Source organism: Oryctolagus cuniculus, chromosome 3 (genome assembly GCF_964237555.1).
Source record: "Oryctolagus cuniculus chromosome 3, mOryCun1.1, whole genome shotgun sequence".
NCBI lineage: Eukaryota > Metazoa > Chordata > Mammalia > Lagomorpha > Leporidae > Oryctolagus > Oryctolagus cuniculus.
This window is the reverse complement of record NC_091434.1, coordinates 6,733,026-6,753,624: the sequence shown is the minus strand read 5'-3', so window position 1 is coordinate 6,753,624 and position 20,599 is coordinate 6,733,026. Positions and strand designations below refer to the sequence as shown.

The 20,599-nt window shown below is 42.1% G+C and overlaps 1 protein-coding gene across 9 annotated transcripts in view; it reads left to right on the top strand.

Annotated features, from left to right (window-relative positions):
• The window catches only part of GIGYF2 (GRB10 interacting GYF protein 2), a 156,198-nt gene that overhangs the window by 38,551 nt on the left and 97,048 nt on the right, over positions 1 to 20,599 (top strand). For all 9 annotated transcript variants that reach the window (XM_070070041.1, XM_051834185.2, XM_051834184.2 and 6 more), the window contains 2 exons: positions 9,030 to 9,159; positions 10,055 to 10,150. Coding sequence is in view for 8 of the 9 variants with exons in the window: in XM_051834185.2 (XP_051690145.1) it covers positions 9,030 to 9,159; positions 10,055 to 10,150 (226 nt within the window). In the remaining variant the exon portion in view is untranslated. The remainder of the gene's footprint in view (positions 1 to 9,029; positions 9,160 to 10,054; positions 10,151 to 20,599) is intronic.

Below are 20,599 nucleotides of genomic sequence, written 5' to 3'. Positions count from 1 at the left end.
CTGCTTTTCTTGTATTTTTATATACTCACATGTCTTTTTGTAAAACATTAAAATTATCAACTAATTTTACTAAGGTTTTTTTTAAAGCATCCCTCTTTTAATAGGTAACAAAAAGACAATACCAGGAATTTAGCCAAAACAAATGAAGAAAAAAATGTTCCTATTCTAGACCTAATTTACATGTATCTTGATGCCCTGCATCCGGGGTTGGCAAACAATGGCCTGTGGGACTGTAAATAAAGTTTTTGTAGGTGAAGTTTCTTGGAATACAGACCCCTTGTTTCTGTATGATCTGATTCTAGTTGTCCTACTCGGGCAAGGTTAAGAGTTGCATCAGGCCATCTGCAATATTTTTCTCTGACCCTTTACAGAAGAAGTTTGCTGCTTCTCTCCTACACCACAGGTTTCCACACAGTCATCTCACTGTGTCATTGACCCAGCCTGTCAGCTACATCTTATACATCCTCTTCATTAGTACTCTGAAGCTTTGTTTGAAGGGATTTCATTTGGTCAGCCAGTGTTTCATAGAAAATTTAAATGGAGATGGTTCATCAGAGGCAGTCTCCTGTCCACCCTCTCTTAATTGTTGCCTCTGGTACCCTGTGGGCCTTAGAGCTTAGGAGCCTTCCTTTAATTATCTGACACACTGAGAAACTGAGGAATGGAGGTTCAAGCAAAAGGAGTATGTGAGGCCCGTGGAATGCAGAAGCCCTGGCCTAGAAACCTGCAGTATCTATGACTGGATATTGCTGCTGTATTTTCCTACATGTAACATTATGTCGTTGTGAAACAGGGTCAGGAACTGAGTCCAGAGTACTGGAAAACTCAAGGCATAGTGTGATGGCACTGAATCCCTGTGACACTCTGAACCCACAGAAACAGTGGTACTGTGTTTGCTGAGGTCATTTTTATAATGAGAAATGTAAAAAATATTCAATAAGAGATGTGTAAAATGAAAAGATTCATTCAGTTGTGAACATGGAAGAGCATTGAAAATTATTGTTGATACAAACCATGATTGCTGCAAGCTTGAACTTTTTAAGGTCTGTGGAATCATTAGGTCTTAGATCATATTTAAAGATAAGTATTACACGTAATCATCAAAGCACTTAGAAGGGCGTGATAGTTTTAATGGAGAAGTAAATCATTTCTGGGTGTAAGACAGCCACTTTCCTAAAATACCACCGCCTTTCTTGACCTTCTGTACAGTGTCCCCTGGCTACCCGCTTTTCCCTGTCTCCCTTCCCTGTTCAATTTTTCTTCATGATGTATGTCAATGTAACATGCTAAATATTTTGACATGCTTTTTTTTCCCCTTCTTTACACCCCGTCCTCTCACGTCTTTAGACTGTGCGCTCCACTGAGGGCAGGTACTTTGGTCTGAAGCTCTGTAGAGTCTGTTTACTGCTGTATCTCTAGTGTCTGGCACATAGTTGGGTACTCAATAAATACTTGTTCAATGAATGAATGAATTGTTGGGAAGCAAAATCTTGTTTTGCTACAGTAAATGATATATATTTATACCTTTGAACAGTTTTTATTTGTACTGATCATCTTTTTGGCATTAATTTATTAGAACTGGGATTATTCAGTCAAAAGTTTCATTCTTAGGGTTTTGGATGATGTATGACCGGTTAATCACCAGGATTATGTGAACTGATTTCCATCCTGTGCATGTTTCCTTTATTCTTGAGAAAACACTAGGCACTGTCTTGATAAGACGTTTTTTGGTGCTAAACCTCTTAGATTTAGGCTTTTTAGAAATTTTGTTGCGATCATACTAACAAAAACTGAAAATCTGGAAGAATCTGTAGTACAGAAGGAAAAAGATAAGAGGTAAATTATCCTTAATCCAACCATCCAAAGAGCCTTTGCTAGTATGTTGGTTTATATCTTACTGTTTGCTTACAAGTGTGTGTCTCTCTTTTTTTCTTTAAAGTTGGGCCTATCTAAAGCCAGGATCCAGGAGCATCTTCTGGGTCTCCCACTGAGTTCAGAGGCCCAAGGACTTGGGCCTTCTTCTACTGCTTTCCTAGGACATAACAGAGTTGGATCGGAAGTGGAGCAGCTGGGCCTCGAACTGGCACCCATATGGGATGCTGGCACTGTAGGCGGTGGCTTTACTTGATAAGCCACAGTGCTGGCCCCTGCAAGTATCTCTTAAGACAGTTTAAAAAACCAAACTCATTATACTTCTTGTATTTGGGACTTTAAAATTATTTTGTCAGTCAAAGTGTACTCAGATAAGACTAGAGAAAGACTTTATTATAGGGAGAATGCAGATGGTGATCTGGCTTCCTGTGAGAGGAGCCAAGGAACCTGCTCTGGGGTCTGCTCCAAGGTCTCCTCCGTTACAGCTCCACAGCTTTCAGTTTTCTCGGGTCTTTTCTTGAAAAATGGAGTTACTTCTGTCCCCGCCCCCCCCCCCCCCTTCAGTTTGTTTATACCTGTGTTAAAATAGTTACCACTTTGTAGTGTAGTGTATCTCTTTATATATGTGTTTGCCTTAGGAAAGAACCAATTCCATTAAGAAAGGCCCTGTATTTCTCAGTTTTGTTAAGCACATTATTTGTTGCTCCAGAAGTGGGTACCTAACCAAAGTTTGTTGAATTAAAGCATTCAAGAGAGTGCAAACTGAGACTCCTAGCTTATTATACATAATATTTGCCTTATTATGGAAGAATGAGAGAGAGTCTAAAGGATGGACTGCAGGTAATACTTTGATTTTTAAAAAGAGTAAAAGGTATCTATGGCATCTGAAAAGATAGTGAATTTGATATTATCTGGAAGTGTATTTTAGAAGAAAATTTTAAGATTTGTTCAGAAAATATTTGATCAGATTTTACCATGTTCTTTGTCTTGTGTTAGGTGCTGAAGCAACAAAGGTAAATGAAATGGTACCTACTTTGGAATTGTTTAGTGGAGCAGCTAAACAGTTTAGCTGACATTAAATAATTTACCACAAATTCATAATGCTGCAAGTACAGGATATTGAGCTGCTAATTAATTTTTCCACTTAGCTGTCTTATTGTCTCCTATTTTGCGGTTTTCTAAAAGTAACGTCACGAGTTTTGTGCTCTTCTATTTCATCTTCATGCCGTGTGTGTCCATTTATTCAAGTCCGGAGTCTTGGAGTTACCTTTTTTTTTTTTTAAGGATTTATTTATTTGAGAGGCAGAGTTACAGAGAGAGGGAGAGACAGAGAAAGAGGTCTTCCATCTGCTGGTTCACTCCCCAAATAATGGCAACAGCCATCAACAGCCATAGCTGGGCCGATGTAAAGCCAGAAGCCAGGAGCTTCTGGGTCTCCCATGTAGGTGCAGGGGTCTGAGCACTTGAGCCATCTTTCATTACTTTCCCAGGCCATTAGCAGGGATTTGGATTGAAAGTGGAGCAGCTAGGACTTGAATCGGCGACCATATGGGATGCTGGCGCTGCACGCGGATGCTTAACCTACTGTGCCACAGCACTGGCCCCTGGAGTTATCCTTGATAATTTCTTTATCCTTGTGTCCAGTCCTTTACAACATCATGTCTGTTTATTTCCTAATTAAGTCTTTAAAATTTTTTTATTTATTATTTTTAAAATATTTATTTATTTGAAAGAGTTAGAAAGAGAGAGAGAGATCTTCCATCTGCTGGTTCACTCACCAAGTGGCTGCAATGGCCTGAGCTGGGCCAATCCGAAGCCAGGAGCCAGGAGCTTCTTCTCAGTCTCCCTTTTGGGTGCAGGGGTCTGAGCAATTGGGCCATCTGCTGCTGCTTTTCCAGGCACATTAGCAGAGAGCTGGATTGGAAGTAGAGCAACAGGGACTTGAACCAGCACCCATATGGGATTCTGGCACTGTAGGCGGCGGCTTTATCAGCTGTGCTGCTACAGAGATCCCCAAATTAATCCTTGGATCCGATCCGTTCATTTCTCTGAGGCCTTGTTAGAAATATAATCTTTTTACTCATAAAAACCCAGGTTTACATCTTGGTTCTACTGACTGGGCAAGTTTTTTAACCCCTTAGCTTAATTTTTCTTACTTGTTATAATGGAGTTGTTGTGAAGCTTCAATGAGATTAAATGAGCTAATATATGTGTTAAATCCTTAGCTTGAGTTCTCAGAAGATGTTAATTTAATTTTACATCTGTAGGGAGGAGCCCAACTTTGCAGAGATCCAATAAGAAGCAGGTTCCTGGAAGGTCCTTTCAGGAGCGGTTGGATCACAACTTTGTGGGCATCTTGTTTCCTTATCTGGTTGTTCACCCTGTCTTATGGGTTGAGCTAAATGACCTTTAAGTCCATAAATAATTGGAAGGAACACAAAGGCCAGCTCTGTAGCAATGATCCTGTCTCTCTGTAAACTAAAGAAATTCAGTCTGCTGGAGAAATGGTTGATTCCAAGTCTTGCAGCAAGAAATAATACAAGATCAGCTTAGAAGATTTTGACATACCAGATGGAGAAGCCACTGTTAAAGACCACTTAATGGTCATGTCAAAAGGATCCAGGAGCCAATTTGAAGTCAGAATTTCCCACTGGTCAATGCTAAGACAATTTGAACATGGTTGGCTAACTGCAATGAATTGAGATCTGTTAAAGATAACTTGTCACTGTTGGAGGATGCTAGTGAGCCAAGTCATTGTTTTGAAACCTAATAAGAAGAAGGTGTTTAACTTCCTTTCCTTTATGTACTAGACTGTTGAGTAGCTATACCAGATAGTGTCAGAGGGAAGTGTCTCTGTAGAAATACCGCAGCTAATAAATACATGAGATGATAGAATGTCATCATTTTGCAAACTTAGTGAGCTTAAGGATTTAAACATTCATCATTAGTAGTTCCTAGGATTGCAAAAGGAACCAGGCAGTGTGTGCCTCTTGCTGGCATCATCCATCACCACAGAGGAGGTTTTACCAGTAGAATGCACATCTCCATCCCTCTTTATGTGTGTATATTTTCATTTGAAAGGCAGAGTTAGAGAGAGAGACGGATCTTCCATCTGCTGGTTCACTTCTCAAATGGCCCCAATGGCCAGGATTGGGCCAGGTGGAAGCCAGGAGCTTCATCTAGGTTTCCCATGTGGGTCCAGGGTCCCATGTGTGGACTGTCCTTTGCTGTTTTCCCAAGCACATTAGCAGGGAGCTGGATTGGAAGTGGAACACCAGGACTCCAATTGGTGCACATAGGAGATGACTGATGCTCGTATCGCAGGCAGTGGCTTACCCTGCTGTGCCACAGTGCCGGCCCCTAGGAGGCACATCTCATTCAGTCTGTACACCTGGTCTGCAGTTTACACGAAATGGAGAGGATGCAGAAACAGTAAATTACATCATGGGTATAACAGAAAAATCTAAACTTCGAAAAAATCCTTAATTTTTAGAGATAATAGGATAAAGTATTTACAGATAAAATAAGGCAACACTTCAAAATGATGTTAAAGACAGCTTTGATGGGGTCATGGGAAGAACAGCATTGGCCATGGATTTTGGGGCTCAGTGAAAGCACATGGAAATTTGTTGTGTTTTCTTTCTTTTAATGTGTTCAAATTGTCTATAATAAAAGTTGAAAATATTATGATAGAAACATTGAGGGGAAAAATCCCTATAGTCTCACTTTACTAATGCATACTCTTTCTTTTTAGTTAGATTTTCTATGTGTAAAAATATTTTTAGGGACAGGCATTTGGGATACCTCCCATATTGGAGGGCTGGTTTGAGTCCCAGCTCTGCTTCCCATTCCAGCTTTCTGCTGTGCACACCCTTGGAGATGGCAGGTGATGGCCCAAGTGGTTGGATCCCTGACAACCACCTAGGAGACACAGATTGAAGTCTAAGCTACTGGCTGTAGCCAATCCCTACCCTAACTGTTGCCATCATTTGAAGGGTAAACCAGTGGGTGAAAGCTCCCTTTGTCTCTGTCTTTCAAATAAAAGGAAGATAAACAAAACTTTAAGAAGCACTACTCTGTCAAGTGGGTACTGCAAAGATAAGAGCAGAAAATTTCATTTGGCATGCAGGTGCCTTACTTGGGCATGGTATTTAAAATTTTTTTCATTTCACTTTATTTCAACGGCAGAGAGGAGAGGGAGAGAGAAATCTTCCATGTGCTGAGCTCACTCCCAAAATGCTGCCGTAGCGAGGACTGGGTCAGCCTGAGTCAGAGCTGGACCCTCCCACGTGGTGGCAAGGGCCAGAGTCCTGGAGCTGTCATGTGCTGCTGCCCAGGGTGCACATAAGCAGGAAGCTGGAATCAGGAGTGGAGCTGGGACTTGAACCAGGCAGCCACTGTGGGGTATGCAGTCCAACAGCAGCTTACCTGCCGGGCCAGACACCTGCCCTCATGTGTAAATATTTTGTGGATCTTTACCTTCGTTCTTGGTTTTGTGAATAAAGCGTAGCAGTTTGGGTGTACATTTTAATGCTCCTGTTGAATTTTTCTTGGGCTAAGCTACTGAATTTATTTGAGTAAAGCATCTTGATCCTTTCAGCTTTGCTGTTTCCTTACTGGAACTTGGGCAGCCCTCCAGATGATCAGCTGCGCCTGACATTTGTTTCCCCACTTGGGTATTTGACACCGTGCTGCAGTAGGATATTGTTATTGTTTACAGTTTTTTTTCCATTTTTTTAAAGATTTATTTATTTTATGTGAAAGCCAGATTTACACAGAGGCTGAGGCAGAGAGTGAGAGAGAGAGAGAGGTCTTCCATCTGCTGGTTCACTCCCCAGATGGCCGAAGTGGCTGGAGCTGTGCTGACCCGAAGCCAGGAGCCAGGAGCCTCTTCTGGGTCTCCCACGCAGGTGCAGGGGCCCAAGGACTTGGCCATCTTCGGCTTTTCCAGGGCATAGCAGAGAGCTGGATCAGAAGTGAAGCAGCCGGGACTTGAACCAGCGCCCATTTGGGGTGCCGGCACTGCAGGCAGTGGCTTTACCTGCTGTACCACAGTGCTGCCTGTCCCCCCCCCCCCCTTTTAAGATTTATTTATTTGAAGAAGTTACAGAAAGAGAGAGATGGAGAACACTGATCTGCTCGTTCGCTCCCCAGATGACCTCAATGGCCAGCACTGGACCAGGCTGAAGCTAGGAGCTAGGACCTTCATTTATGTCTCCTACATGGGTGGCAGGAGGCTAAATACTTGGGCCATCCTCTGCTACTTTTCCCAGGCCATTAGCAGAGAACTGGATTGGAAGTGGAGCAACTGGGACACAAACTGGCCCCCATATGAATGTTGGCATAGCAGGTGGCAGCTTTACCCACTATGCTACAACACTGGATCCTCCCCTTTAAAAAAACTGATTCATTTTTGTAATGTCTATTCATTTACTTATTTGAAAAGCAGAAAGGTGGGGAAAGGGGCTAGAGAATTGAGAGATACCAAGATTTCTTTCATCCTCTGGTTCACTCCCCAAATGCCCACAGCAGTTGGGACTGGACCAGACTGAAGCCAGGAACCTAGAACTCCATCTGGGTCTCCTCTGTAAGTGGCAGAAGCTCAATTACTTGAGCCATCATCTGCTGCTTCCCAGGATGTGTGTCAGAAAGTGGATTGGAAGCAGAGTAGCTAAGACTTGAACCAGGCACCCTGATATGATATGGGATGTGGGTGTCCCAAGGGGCAGCTTCACCTGCAGCACCATTGCCTGCCTGCTCCCTACCCCTTTAAAAAAAAATATATATATATATATATTTAAAAATTAAAGTAGATTCTTTTTACCCAGTTCTATTCCTTGGAGGCAACATCTGTTTTTAGAGGATAGTCTTTATTTTTTTCTTGGCAGTAAGTAGTTTTTGTTTTTATTTTTTCTATTTCACTGCATTTTCAAATTCTTTAGATTTCTTATTAATTGCCTTTATTAAAAATATATTAGGTAATATAATAGGTACAATTAAAGTTCCCTTTTTATTTATTTCCCTTTGCAGATACAACCTTATCCTGTTTTGTGTAGCAAACTTTCTATGAAATATTTTAACTATTAGCAAAATAACCTTATAAATAATTGGTTATGCCATATCACTTTTTCATGTAGTTGTTTCAATTTATTTATTTGTTAAAGATTTATTTATTTGAAAGGCTGAGGGAGAGAGATACAGATACATAATCTCCTAACTGTTGGTTCATGTCCCAAGTGGCCGCAATTGCTAGGTCTGGGCCAGGCCTGAGCTGGTAACCAGGAACTACATCCTGTTCTGTCATGTGGGTGGCAGTCCCAGTACTTCGACCATCTTTCACTGCATTCCCAGGCACGTTAGCAGGAAGTTGGATCAGAAGTGGGGAACCAGTGCTCTGATGTGGGATGTTGGCATTGCAAATGGTGGCTTGGCCCACTGAACCACAGTGCTAGCTTTGGTTTTTAGAGAATGTAATCTCAAAAGAACTACTTGAGAGTTTCTATTTTTTACATTGTTACCAATATTTGGTATTGTCAGACAATTTTTTTTCAGACATTAATTTTTAAAACATTTATTTATTGAAATCTCCCATCCACTGGTTCATTACTCTCAATGCCTACAGCAGCCGATGCTGGGTCAGTCTGCTGTTGGGAACTCGGAACTCAGTCCAGGTTTTCCTCGTGGGATCTGAGTCCCATCATGCTTATTAGCAGGAAGCTGGGTGGGGACCTGGAGCCTGAAGTTAGGCCCTCTATACAAGATACAGGCATATCCATTTGATGTACCAAATGCCACCCCTGGACATTCATTTTTAAGAATTAACAGTTGTAAGGCGTTATCTCCCTTTCCTTTTAATCACATGTAACAACCTACAATTTGGAGAAAGTGTTCTCCTTGCTCTCAAGCTTCTCAGGAATCTGCTGTGACACCTTTAAATGTAGGAATGGCTCTGTGGTGTCTGTGCCACTCAGTGAACTGTTCTGCAAGTGTGCTGTGGACAACAGCTTTCATTGTTGAATCTTTGATAGCTTGACATAATGGAATTTCTTCCTGTTTCCTCAAAGAACTAACTTGAAATTTCTTTTGTATATTATATAAACTAAAACATAGTGCCCAAGTATTTGATGCTTCACTTTGTATTTTCTGTCCTATTCTAGGCTCCGTGCTCTGTCCAGCGGTGGGAGTATTACTTCCCCTCCTCTCTCTCCAGCATTGCCGAAGTATAAATTAGCAGATTATCGTTATGGCAGAGAGGAAATGTTAGCACTTTTCCTTAAAGACAATAAGGTAAGAAAGTACGGAAAGGTTCATCATTATGAAAGACATTTTGGACTCTGTATTGATGTACTATGTATCCAAGAATAATACATTCTAATATATTGTCCTATGCCTTTTCTCTCCATATTACCCATGTTCTACTTTGAGACCTGGTATAGTTAGCAAATGATCTTCTAAGTGTAACACACTGTAATTTTTAGAGAAAATTTAATCCTTATAGAATAGGCAGCATAGTGGAAACAGGAGAGTGGTAGTACTCAGCACCCTCTCTAACCTCCTTTTCATGTCTGTTTTCTAGCACAGTTTCATAGCTAAGAAATGAAGACTTTGTCCTATTTTATTACACCCCTTATCCTGTTTCTTGCAAGGAAGGAGAGGTAGAGCAGTTTCTCCTGTTCCTTCCTTTTATGAGTTAAATCTACAATTTTTAATAGGAAAGTCTTAAAACGTAGCACCACATTTGTGTAACTTCTAAGTGATCAAAACCGCAATGATATACACTATTATTTGAGTAGTGAGAAATTATATTTTGATTTTTTCAAAATACTTTTTCAATTTTATTCATGCATTGAGAGTCTGAAATTTTAATGATGGTTGTGAATGACTGATGTGCTTATCACTTTCCATGAGTTAGTGTGGAGATTGTCCTCCTCCACTGTGCTGTCTGGAATAGCAGAGTTAGTGCTGGATCCAGATGTGGTGGTCTGGTGGAGGATGGGAATGGTGGCTGTAGCTTTTCATATTTTGCTCTTTCAAAATATATAAGCACGACTGAAGCTAATTCTGTCTGGATGTGCTTTAATCTGTCATCAGCAGTAGAAGAATCAGAATGCCTTTTCTTGGTTGTCGTTGTTGTACTTGGAAGAACAGCATTGATCTCCTGGTCATGTGCTTGGTCGTGCAGATACCTTCAGACCTTCTGGATAAGGAGTTCCTGCCTATCCTGCAAGAGGAGCCCTTGCTGCCATTGGCCCTTGTGCCCTTTACAGAAGAAGAACAGGTTGGTTCTAGCTCTGAGCTCAGGCCAAGCCCTCGTTCCCTCCTACAAAGCATGAGTACAGCGAGCCCCTCCTTAGGCCCCAAGGGTTCCCCTGTGTAGTCATGGATCTGCTTCCTTGTTAGTGTTTCTTGGTATGCGGATGCCATTTAGTTGATTAGATTTACCATATATAATGTGAAGCTGTTGTGTGTTCTATAGATATAAGAATGTTTCTAGATCCTAAGGACAATTAGAATCATCCCTTATAATTTATTTTAGTAGAGAAAATAGTTATTTTGGGGATGAGGGGGATGGCCATCTTTGCAGAAAAACAGATTTTTAGAAGTAATTGTTAGCCTGAAATTTCAGCAGTAATGGGAAATGTAGATTCTCAAATCAAAAGCACTGCTACTCTGCTGTAAACCTAGGTTTTTATTTTTATTTTTATTTTTTTTTAAGATTTATTTATTTGAAATGCAGAGTTACAGAGAGGCAGAGAGAGAGGGAGAGAGAAGTCTGCCATCCATTGGTTCACTCCAGGTGGATGCAGTGGCTGGAGCTGGGCTGATCTGAAGTCAGGACCCAGGAGCTTCCTCCAGGTCTCCCATGTGGGTGCAGGGACCCAAAGACTTGGGCCACCTTCTGCCTTTCCAGGCCACAGCAGAGAGCTGGATCAGAAGTGGAGCAGCTGGAACTTGAACTGGCACCCATATGGGTATGCCACAGCACCGGCCCCTGTTTGTTTTTTTAATTTTTTTTGGGTGATGTGAGAAAGTAAAACTTCTGATCTGGAAAGTAGCAAATTTTGTGTTGTCTTTTTTTGTTTGTTTGTTTGAAGATTTATTTATTTATTTTGAAGTCAGAGGGAGAGACAGAGAGGGAGAGAAATCTTCAGTTCGCTGGTTCACTTCCCAGATGCCTGCAGTGGACAGCATGTGGCCAGGCCAAAGCCAGAAGCCAGGAGCTGCTTCTAGATCTCCCTGGTGCAGGGGCCCAAACACTTCGGCCATCTTCTGCTGCTTTCTCATGCTGTTAGGGAGCTGGATCGGAAGTGGAGCAGCCGGGACATAAACCTGCACCCATATGGGATGCTGGGATTGCAGGTGGTGGCTTTACCTGCTATGCCACAACACAGGACCCTGTGTTATCCCTATTAATATTATACTACCCATGTCATAGGAAAATAATCACTAGGTGTTTACAGTGATTGCAGTAAAGTAGGGAAATAAGTGTTTTCTTTTTTTGATGACTACCCCTTTAAATGAATTGTGTATGTGTGTGTGTTTTTTTTAAAGATTTATTTCATTTATTTGAAAGAGCTAGAGAGAGGTAGAAAGAGAGAGAGGAGAGAGAGAGAGGGAGGGAGAAAGGTGTCTTCTGTCTGCTGGTTGACTTTCCAGATGGCTGCAACTGTTGGAGCTGAGCCAGCTTGAAGCCAGGAGCGTGGAGCTTCTTCCGGTTCTCCCACGCAGGTGCAGGGGCCCAAGGACTTGGGTCATCCTTTCCTGGGCACATTAGCAGGGAGCTGGATTGGAAGTGGAGCAGTTGGGACTCAAACCAGCGCCCATTTGGGATGCAGGTGCTGTAGGATGGGGCTTTAACCCGCTATGCTACAGCACTGATCCCATGTGTTTTATTTATTTATTTTTAAGAGCTTTATAAAACTCACCCTTAAAGTATACAATTCAGTGGTTTTTAGTCTATTCACTGAGTTGTATGACCATCAACCACCATTTACGTCTAGAAATTTTCATCATTCCTTTTTGTGATAACCCTGGGTGTTTTTTTTTAACCCTCTTATTTTTTTTGGACAGTCAGAGACAGTGAGAGAGACAGAGAGAAAGGTCTTCCTTTGCTGTTGGTTCACCCTCCAATGGCCGCGACGGCCGGCGCACTGTGCTGATCCGAAGGCAGGAGCCAGGTGCTTCTCCTGGTCTCCCATGCGGGTGCAGGGCCCAAGCACATGGGCCATCCTCTACTGCACTCCCGGGCCACAGCAGAGAGCTGGACTGGAAGAGGGCAGGTGGGACAGGACCGGTGCCCCAACCAGGACTAGAACCTGGGTACTGGCACCGCAGGCTGAGGATTAGCCTAGTGAGCTGCGGCGCCGGCCTTTTTTACACTCTTGCCATATTTATGGGAAGCTGCTCTAAAATTTATTAAAACTGCTCTCTTTGAGAACTTTTAGAATCTAAGAAAGATCTGATATTAATCTTTGGTGGTTTTCAGCACCATATTTTCACTACTTTTTTTTTTTGCTTCTAGCTTTTTCTAAATGAGACTCCTTCCATCTTACTGAAACTCAGTATCTCATCAGCAGATATTTTCACTGACTGAAGTGTTTATTACTATAAAAAGTACACAGAAGAGAGGATCCCGTCTCACATGATTTCTGAAAAGTTTTTGCCAAGTGTCAGATTGACACCTGACTGTATTTTGGCTTAATTTTCCTTAAAAGTATTTTTATTATGTGTTTCAAATATATAAGTATTAAGATTATTATTATAAACATGAATCTATTTACTATTCAGATATATCAGGTCTTAAGGTTATGACATGTGTCTTTCATTTATTTTAAGAAATAAGATTTCTGGCCGGCGCCGTGGCTCAATAGGCTAATCCTCTGCCTGCAGTGCCGGCACCCCAGGTTCTAGTCCCGGTTGGGGCACCGGTCCTGTCCTGCCTGCCCCTCTTCCAGTCCAGCTCTCTGCTGTGGCCCGGGAGTGCAGTGGAAGATGGCCCAAGTGTTTGGGCCCTGCACCCGTATGGGAGACCAGGAGAAGCACCTGGCTCCTGGCTTTGGATCAGCGTGGTGCGCTGGCCACAGCGGCCATTGGGGAGGGTGAACCAACAGCAAAGGAAGACCTTTCTCTCTGTTTCTCTCTCTCACTGTCCACTTTGCCTGTCAAAAAAAAAAAAAAAAGATTTCTCATATGATTGAAACTTTCTATGGTGTATCCTGGAATTACCACAAACTGATTTATTTTTCCTCATTTCAAATATTTTCATTATGTATTTATGTATTATGTAGTATATCAATAGTTTTATTTTCTAGAGTTATAATTTATTTTTTTGTTTGAGAGGCAGAGTTACACAGAGAAAGGGAAAGGCAGAGAGAAATCTTCCATCTGCTGGACAGTGACCAAGGCAGGGCCAGGCCAAAGCTCATCTGAGTCTTTCACACGGGATGCGAAGGCCCAAGTGCTCAGGTTGTCCTCTGCTGCTTTCCTGGGCACATTAACAAGGAGCTGGATTGGAAGTAGAGTAGCCAAGGCTTTCTCAGTGCCCATATGGGATGCCAGTGTCACAAACAGTGGCTTACATCTGCTCTGCCACAACATCAATCCCGAGTTATAGATTCTGTTTTGAAGATAGCATACTGTAGTTTTTTAATTCTGCAGCTTTTTCTATCAATGTTGATTTTTATGTTTTTTTTTTAAAGATTTATTTATTTATTTGAGAGTTAGAGTTACAGACAGGGAGAGGGAGGGGTGAGAGAGAGAGAGGGAGAGAGGGGGAGGGGGAAGAGAGAGAGAGGTGGAGGGGGAGAGAGGTCTTCCTTCTGTTGGTTCACACCCCAAGTGGCCACAGTGACTGGAGCTGTGCCAATCCAAAGCCAGGAGGCAGGAGCTTCTTCCTGGTCTCCCACACGGGTGCAGGGGCCCAAGGACTTGGACCATCTTCTACTGCTTTTCCAGGGCATAGCAGAGAGCTGGATCAGAAGTGGAGCAGCCAGGTCTCAAACTAGTGCCCATATGATATGCTGGTGCTTCAGGTCAGGTGTTGACCCGCTGCGCCACAGCGCCAGCCCCTGATTTTTATGTTAAATGTAGCTCTAGATCATTCATCTTTCTAGATTATGTTCTTTTTTTTTCCTTTTTTTTTTTTTTTTTTTTTTGACAGGCAGAGTGGACAGTGAGAGAGAGAGACAGAGAGAGAAAGGTCTTCCTTTTGCCGTTGGTTCACCCTCCAATGGCCGCCGCTGCAGCCGGCGCACCGTGCTGATCCGATGGCAGGAGCCAGGAGCCAGGTGCTTTTCCTGGTCTCCCATGGGGTGCAGGGCCCAAGCACCTGGGCCATCCTCCACTGCACTCCCTGGCCACAGCAGAGAGCTGGCCTGGAAGAGGGGCAACCGGGACAGAATCCGGCACCCCGACCGGGACTAGAACCCGGTGTGCCGGCGCCGCAAGGTGGAGGATTAGCCTATTGAGCCATGGCGCCGGCTAGAGTATGTTCTAAATTCACAATTTTTCCCCATCTCTTTTTGGATACTTAGGTTTCTTTTCTTTTCTTTTTTAAATGGTTTATTTATTTATTTGCAGAGTTAGAGAGGGAGGGAGAGAAAGATCGCTCGTCATCTGTTGGTTCACTCCCCAGATGACTACAGTGGCCATGGCTAGCTCAGGCCAAAGCCAGGAGTTTCATCTGGGGCTCCCACGTGGGTGGCAGGGACCCAAACGCCTGGGCCCTCTTCTGCTGCTTTTCCTGGGCCGTTAGCAGGGAGCTGGATGGCAAGTAGAGCAGTCAGGGCAGGACTGGCCAGTGCCCATGTGGATGCCTGCAGTGCAAGTGGCAGCTTCGCTGGCTGTGCCACAATGCCAACCCTTCTTTTTTTTTTTTTTTTAAAGATATTATTTATTTATTTCAAATTTTATTGTTTATTTGAAAGGCAGTGTGACAGAGAGAGAGGGAGAGATAGAGATCTTCTCTCTACTGGTTTGGTCCCCAAATGGTAAAGCTGGGAACCTGAAATTCTGTCCCAGTCTTCCACGGGGGTGGCAGGGCCCCAAGTACTTTGACCATCTTCTGCTGCTTTCCCGGCTTATTAGCAGGGAGCTGGATTGGAAGTAGAGCAGTCAGGGCTCTCGTCCAATGTGGGATGCCAGCCTTGGGAGCTGTGAGTTAACCCTGTACACCACAGTGCTGTCCCCATCCCCTTTATAAGAAGACTGAAAAGACTGACTTATTTGAAAGGCAGAATAACAGACAGCCTTTAGCAGCCAAGGTTGGACAAGGCTGAATCCAGGAACCTGAAACTCAGTCCAGGTTTCGCACGTGGGTGGCAGGACCCAAGTACTTGAGCCATTATCACCTGCCCTCTCAGGTACACGTCAGCAGACTCAGGAGTGGATCCCAGGCTTCACCCCAGGCGCACTGATACGGGATGGCGGTGTCCCAAGCAGCCTCCTAACTGCAGAACTGGAAGCCTGAAGCCAGGAGGTCTCATTACCATGTAGGCTTCCAGGTCCTGATTTTAAATTTTGTCTGAAATAGTGATTTGGAGAGCTGCTTTAAATTTGTATTTCACCAATGACTGTTGAGATTGAGCATCTTCTCATACATGCATATCTGTCATGGTTTTTATCTGGCCTGTGTCCTTTGTCCAATGTTCTTTTGAATTGTCTTTCTTGTTGATTTTTATGATTTGTTTATGTGTTACGAAAATGAACAGAATAATTTTTTTTATAAAATTACTCATACTCATTGTAGAAAATACAGAAAGTTACAAACAAAGGACTCTTACCCATAAACTTACCAGGTAGAAGTAATTGTTAACATTTACTATGCTTCATTGTAGTCTGTTAATTTGGTCTATCTTTAGTTTCTTAAACGTACCAACAGAGATCGAATCCAATAGTGTAATAGCAGATTATACACTATACCCAGCTGGGATTATCCTTGGAATACAAGCTAGTTCAGTATAAGAAAACAGTCTATTACACCATAGTACAAAGTAAAAAAACCAGCTAATTCCCCTCAATTGAAGCAGAACTAGTATTACTCAGAATAAAAGAGAACTTCCCATGATTAAAGAATATTTATGTCAAACCCATAGCTGTGGTGAAGGACGGAAGGCGTTTCTCCTGAGATCAGGAATAATAGGAGGATGTGTGCTTTCACCATTGCTGTATTGAATGCCGTGTTAGACGTTCTTGCTAGAATAGTTAAGAAAAAAGAAGTAAAAGGCATCCATATTGGAGGGGAAGAAGTAAAACTATCTCTCTTTGCAGATGACATGATCTTATGTGTATAAAATCCCTCAGAATCCAGAAAAAAACCTCCAGAAAATCCCCAGAGTATTAGCACAGCTGTAGGGTACAAGATTAATAATCAGAAGTCAGTTGTATTTGTTTATACTAGTGGTGAACAGTCTGTAAAGGAAATTAAGAAAACAATCGCATTTGCAATAACATCAGAAAGCATATAGTAGTTAAGAATAAATTTGATCAGTTTTTTCTTTAACTTTTTTTCTCTAAAAACTGCAAGACATTGTTGAAAGAAATTAAAGCAGACTTAAATAAGTGGGAAGGGATCCGTGCACACGGTTTGGAAGATGGCAGTACTTCCCACAGTGGTGACTAGCGTCAGTGCCATCCCTGTCAAAATCCAGTGGCCTTTTGGGCAGACATTGATAAGCCATCCTAAAGTTCATTTGGAATTGCAAGGAACCCTAAGTGGTCAAAGCAGTTTTGAAAACAAACAAATAATAACAATGACGGCAAAATAACAGCCTTGGAGGACTCACACAGCCTCATTTCAAAACTTGCTAAAAAGCTACGGTAGTTACAACAGGTTGGAATAAGGAAAGACACATAGATTAATGGAATACAACAGAAAGTTCAGAACTAAAGTCAAATTGTTCATAGTGCTAGATTATTTATATGAAGATGAAAATGAAGATATCTCTTGTTTTATTACTGCCATACCTGTACTGATATTACCATTAGTTTTGTATGTTCAGTATTTTTATTTTTTCAGTTTTATTTACACATTTTTGTAATAAGTAGCAAATCCAAAAGTTTAGAGCCAAGATTTATAGAATAATATATAGTAGAAATCTATCTCCCTTTATTGTTTCCCAAGCCACCTATCCCTTTGTCCCAAATGTAGCTAGTGTTAATATATTCTTGTATATTTTGCCAAGTAAATATGTAAATGTATTTTCCTCCTCTTTGTACAAGTGATAGTATACACTAAACATTATTCTGTACTTCCAACATTGAATATTATTATTGAAAGAATTTTCTGAAAATTTGGAAAAAAAATTCTTCCATTGTTTCAGTTTCTCTGTCTTTGCTCATGGGAATATTTTTCAGATGTTTATTCCTTATTTATATTCCCATTAATTTTTTTAAAGATTTATTTTATTTGTTTGAAAGAGTTACAGAGAAAGGTAGAGACAGAGAGGTCTTCCATACGCTGGTTCACTCTGCAGATGGCCGCAGTAGGTCTCAATTTTGTTTTTATAATGGAAGTGCTTATCCTAAGGTCTGCATTCTGTTATCACAGAGGCTTGATTGAAGGATTCCAAAGTTTTCATCTTAGCCATAGAAGGTCATTGGAATTGGCATCCATGTTTTGAAAAATTTAAAATGATTCATTTAGATTTCCTGCCAGTTGGTAACCTTTGTCATTTGCCAGATTTACTGGAGTAGAGCACTACCTGATGGTGACAAAAGATTCATCAGACATTGATGTTTGTCTTTTGGATGGTCAGGTGTCATTCCCGGGATTGTTAGTTCTCCTGTTCTACAATTTTGTGTGCTTTTTCTTTCTTTCTGTACCTCCATAGGGAGGTAAATACTTCTGATAACCTAGAGCAAGCTTCTTGCTTCATAGTTTGAATTTCCTGAAGTTACTTGAAATGGTTATTTTATCCTTACAGTTTTCTCATCCTAGTTATCTTTAGACTCACACACAAATACAAACACACACACACAGGTAATTCAAAAGTTTGTGGAAAATGGAATTAAAAGATAAGCTCACTTCAGTACAAAAAGTTTTTGAAATCCATGTATACAAAGTGGTGTCCACTTTAAAGTATATATTATATGAAAACTATGTATGTGTTTCAAACTTTATTTTGTGCCAAAATTATCTTTTCATCTATCCATGAACTCTTTGAAGTATCCTCATATATGTATGCATATGTAAAATATACCGGAGAAGAAGCTTTCCTAGAGCAAAATCCATACTCAAGAAGACCTAATTGTTCTTCAGATTTGCCGGTTTCCTTGGACATGCATCTCAGTTGGAGAAGCGTGGCTGTGTGGTAGCACCTCTGGTGTACGTAGCTGCTGCCTGTGGGTGTGTGTTGTTCCTGCCATCGAAGTAGACTGCTGGGTTGACGCGTTCATTACGTGTCTGTCCGAATAATCCAGAAGCACATTTCATGAAAGCCTGACTCACTTAAATCTGTTGCCTGTTACCCTTCCTCAGTAGTACCCATTGTTTCCATTGTTTCATGTTCCCCCCTCGGGCTATTTAAAGCATCTCCAGCTATCTGTGTGTTCCTTTAAACACTGCGCATCCCCAGTAAGTGCTGGGACTTTGTGCATAGAATTATTTACTTCTCTGTTTTCAACCAAGCATCAGTGTAGAAGATAATGGCAAATACTTAGCCTGTAATATGTCTCAGACATTGTTCTCAGCACTTGATATTCATCATGTTGTGTGGTTACCACAAACCATGAGGTAGATAAAAATATCCACATTATAAAGATGGGGACAGTAAGGCACAGAGGTGTTGGGCAGTGCAGTCAGAAGCCAGTCCTGGGTAGTCTGGCCGCTCTGTGCTTGTAACTCCAGCTGCACTCTGTGTCCCTGTGCTTCAGCGTGACCACAGGAAATTGTAGATTTTGTGAGTCAGAAATGGTTGAGTATTAAATTTTATGTGTTCAACTTCAGGAATAAAGTTACTTAAACATACATTTATTTGAAAGACAAAATAGAGCGGGAGAGACAGAGATTTTCCATCTGTGGATTCATTCTCCAAATTACAGAAACAGCCAGGCTACAGTCAGGAACCGAGAACTCCATCCAGGTCTCCCCACGTAGGTGTCAGGGGCCTAAGTAATTGGGCTAGCAGCCGAAGCCTTCCCAAGTGCATTACTGTGAAGCTGAATTGGAGGCAGAACAGCTGGGACTGGAACCAACACTCAGATGAGGGATGCTGGTGTCACTCGCTGCACCACAATGCTGGCCCTGTTCTCTGTTTTTAAACAGCTATATAAATTATGTACAGATGCCCATGATTTTTTTAAAAGATTTATTTTATTTATTTGAAAGTTAGGGTTATAGAGAGAGGTAGAGAGAGAGAGGTCTTCCATCCGCTGGTTTATTCCTTAAATTACCGCAGCAGCCGGAGCAGAACGGATCCAAAGCCAGGAGCTAGGAGCTTTTTCCAGGTCTTCCACGTGGGTGCAGGCCAATCCCAAAGACTTGGGCCATCTTTTCCCGCTTTCTCAGGCACATTAGCAAGGAGCTGGATTGGAAGTGGAACAGCCAGGACTTGAATGGTGCCCATATGGGATGCTGACACTGCAGGTGGCGTTTTAACCCATAACACCACAGCACTAGTCCCCAACTTCTGCTTTTTTTTTAAAAAAAGATTTATTTTATTTATTTGAAAGTGTTACAGAGAGAGCTAGAGAAAGAGAAGTCTTCCATCTGCTGATTCACTCCCCAGATGGTCGCAACGGCTCGAGCTACGCGGATCCGAAGCCAGGAGCCTCTTCTGGGTCTCCCATGTGGGTGTAGGGGCCCAAGGATTTGGGCCATCTTCTGCTTTCCCAGGCTATAGCAGAGTGCTGGTCTAAAGAGGAGCATCCGGGTCTCAAACTGGCGCCCATATGGGATGCTGGCGCTTCAGGTCAGGGCTTTAACTCATTGCAGCACAGCGCCGGCCCCAAACTTACTTTTATAAAAGCATTGTAGGTGCCATTGCCGTGGCGTAGTGGGTAAAGCTGCTGCCTGCAGCGCCGGCATCCCATATGGGCGGCATCCCATATGGGCACCGGTTGAAGTCCCGGCTGCTCCACTTCCATTCCAGCTCTCTGCGATGGTCTTAGGAAAACAGTAGAAGATGGCCCAAGTCCCCTGTACCCGCATGGGAGACCCCAAAGAAGCTCCTGGTTCCTGGCTTCAGATCGGCAGAGCTCAGGCTGTTGCAGCCAGTTGGGAAGTGAACCAGTGGATGGAAGACCTCTCTCTCTCTGTCTCTCCTTCTCTCTCTGTGTAACGCTTTCAAATAAATAAATAAATCTTAAAAAAAAAAAAAAAAACTTTGCAGGTAAAAACCTTTTGTTTAGTTATCTGTTACATCTTAAGTCTTCAGAAAACTTAAGTAAGACAACTTTATTTACATTGATGAAAGTTTTGAAATTTACCCCAGCAAATTATACTGTGTGAAATTCTGAAAAAGACATGTAATGTAGTAAGGAGAAGATAACTCATACTAAACAAGAAATTCAATGGTGAAAGAAGTTTTTAACCGGTTACATGTTGACTGTTCTGAAATAAGGAGGTGTAGACAGCATATTTCAGTTGATTTTGAATCAAAATTGACAATCAGTGGGGACCATGGTAGACCAAACTATTTGTTGAATTGCAGGATTCTTTTTTTTCCGCAGGCTAACTGGAGATTTGCTTCTTGCCCCTCTGCCAGGATGGTCTTGGCTGCAGGCAGGA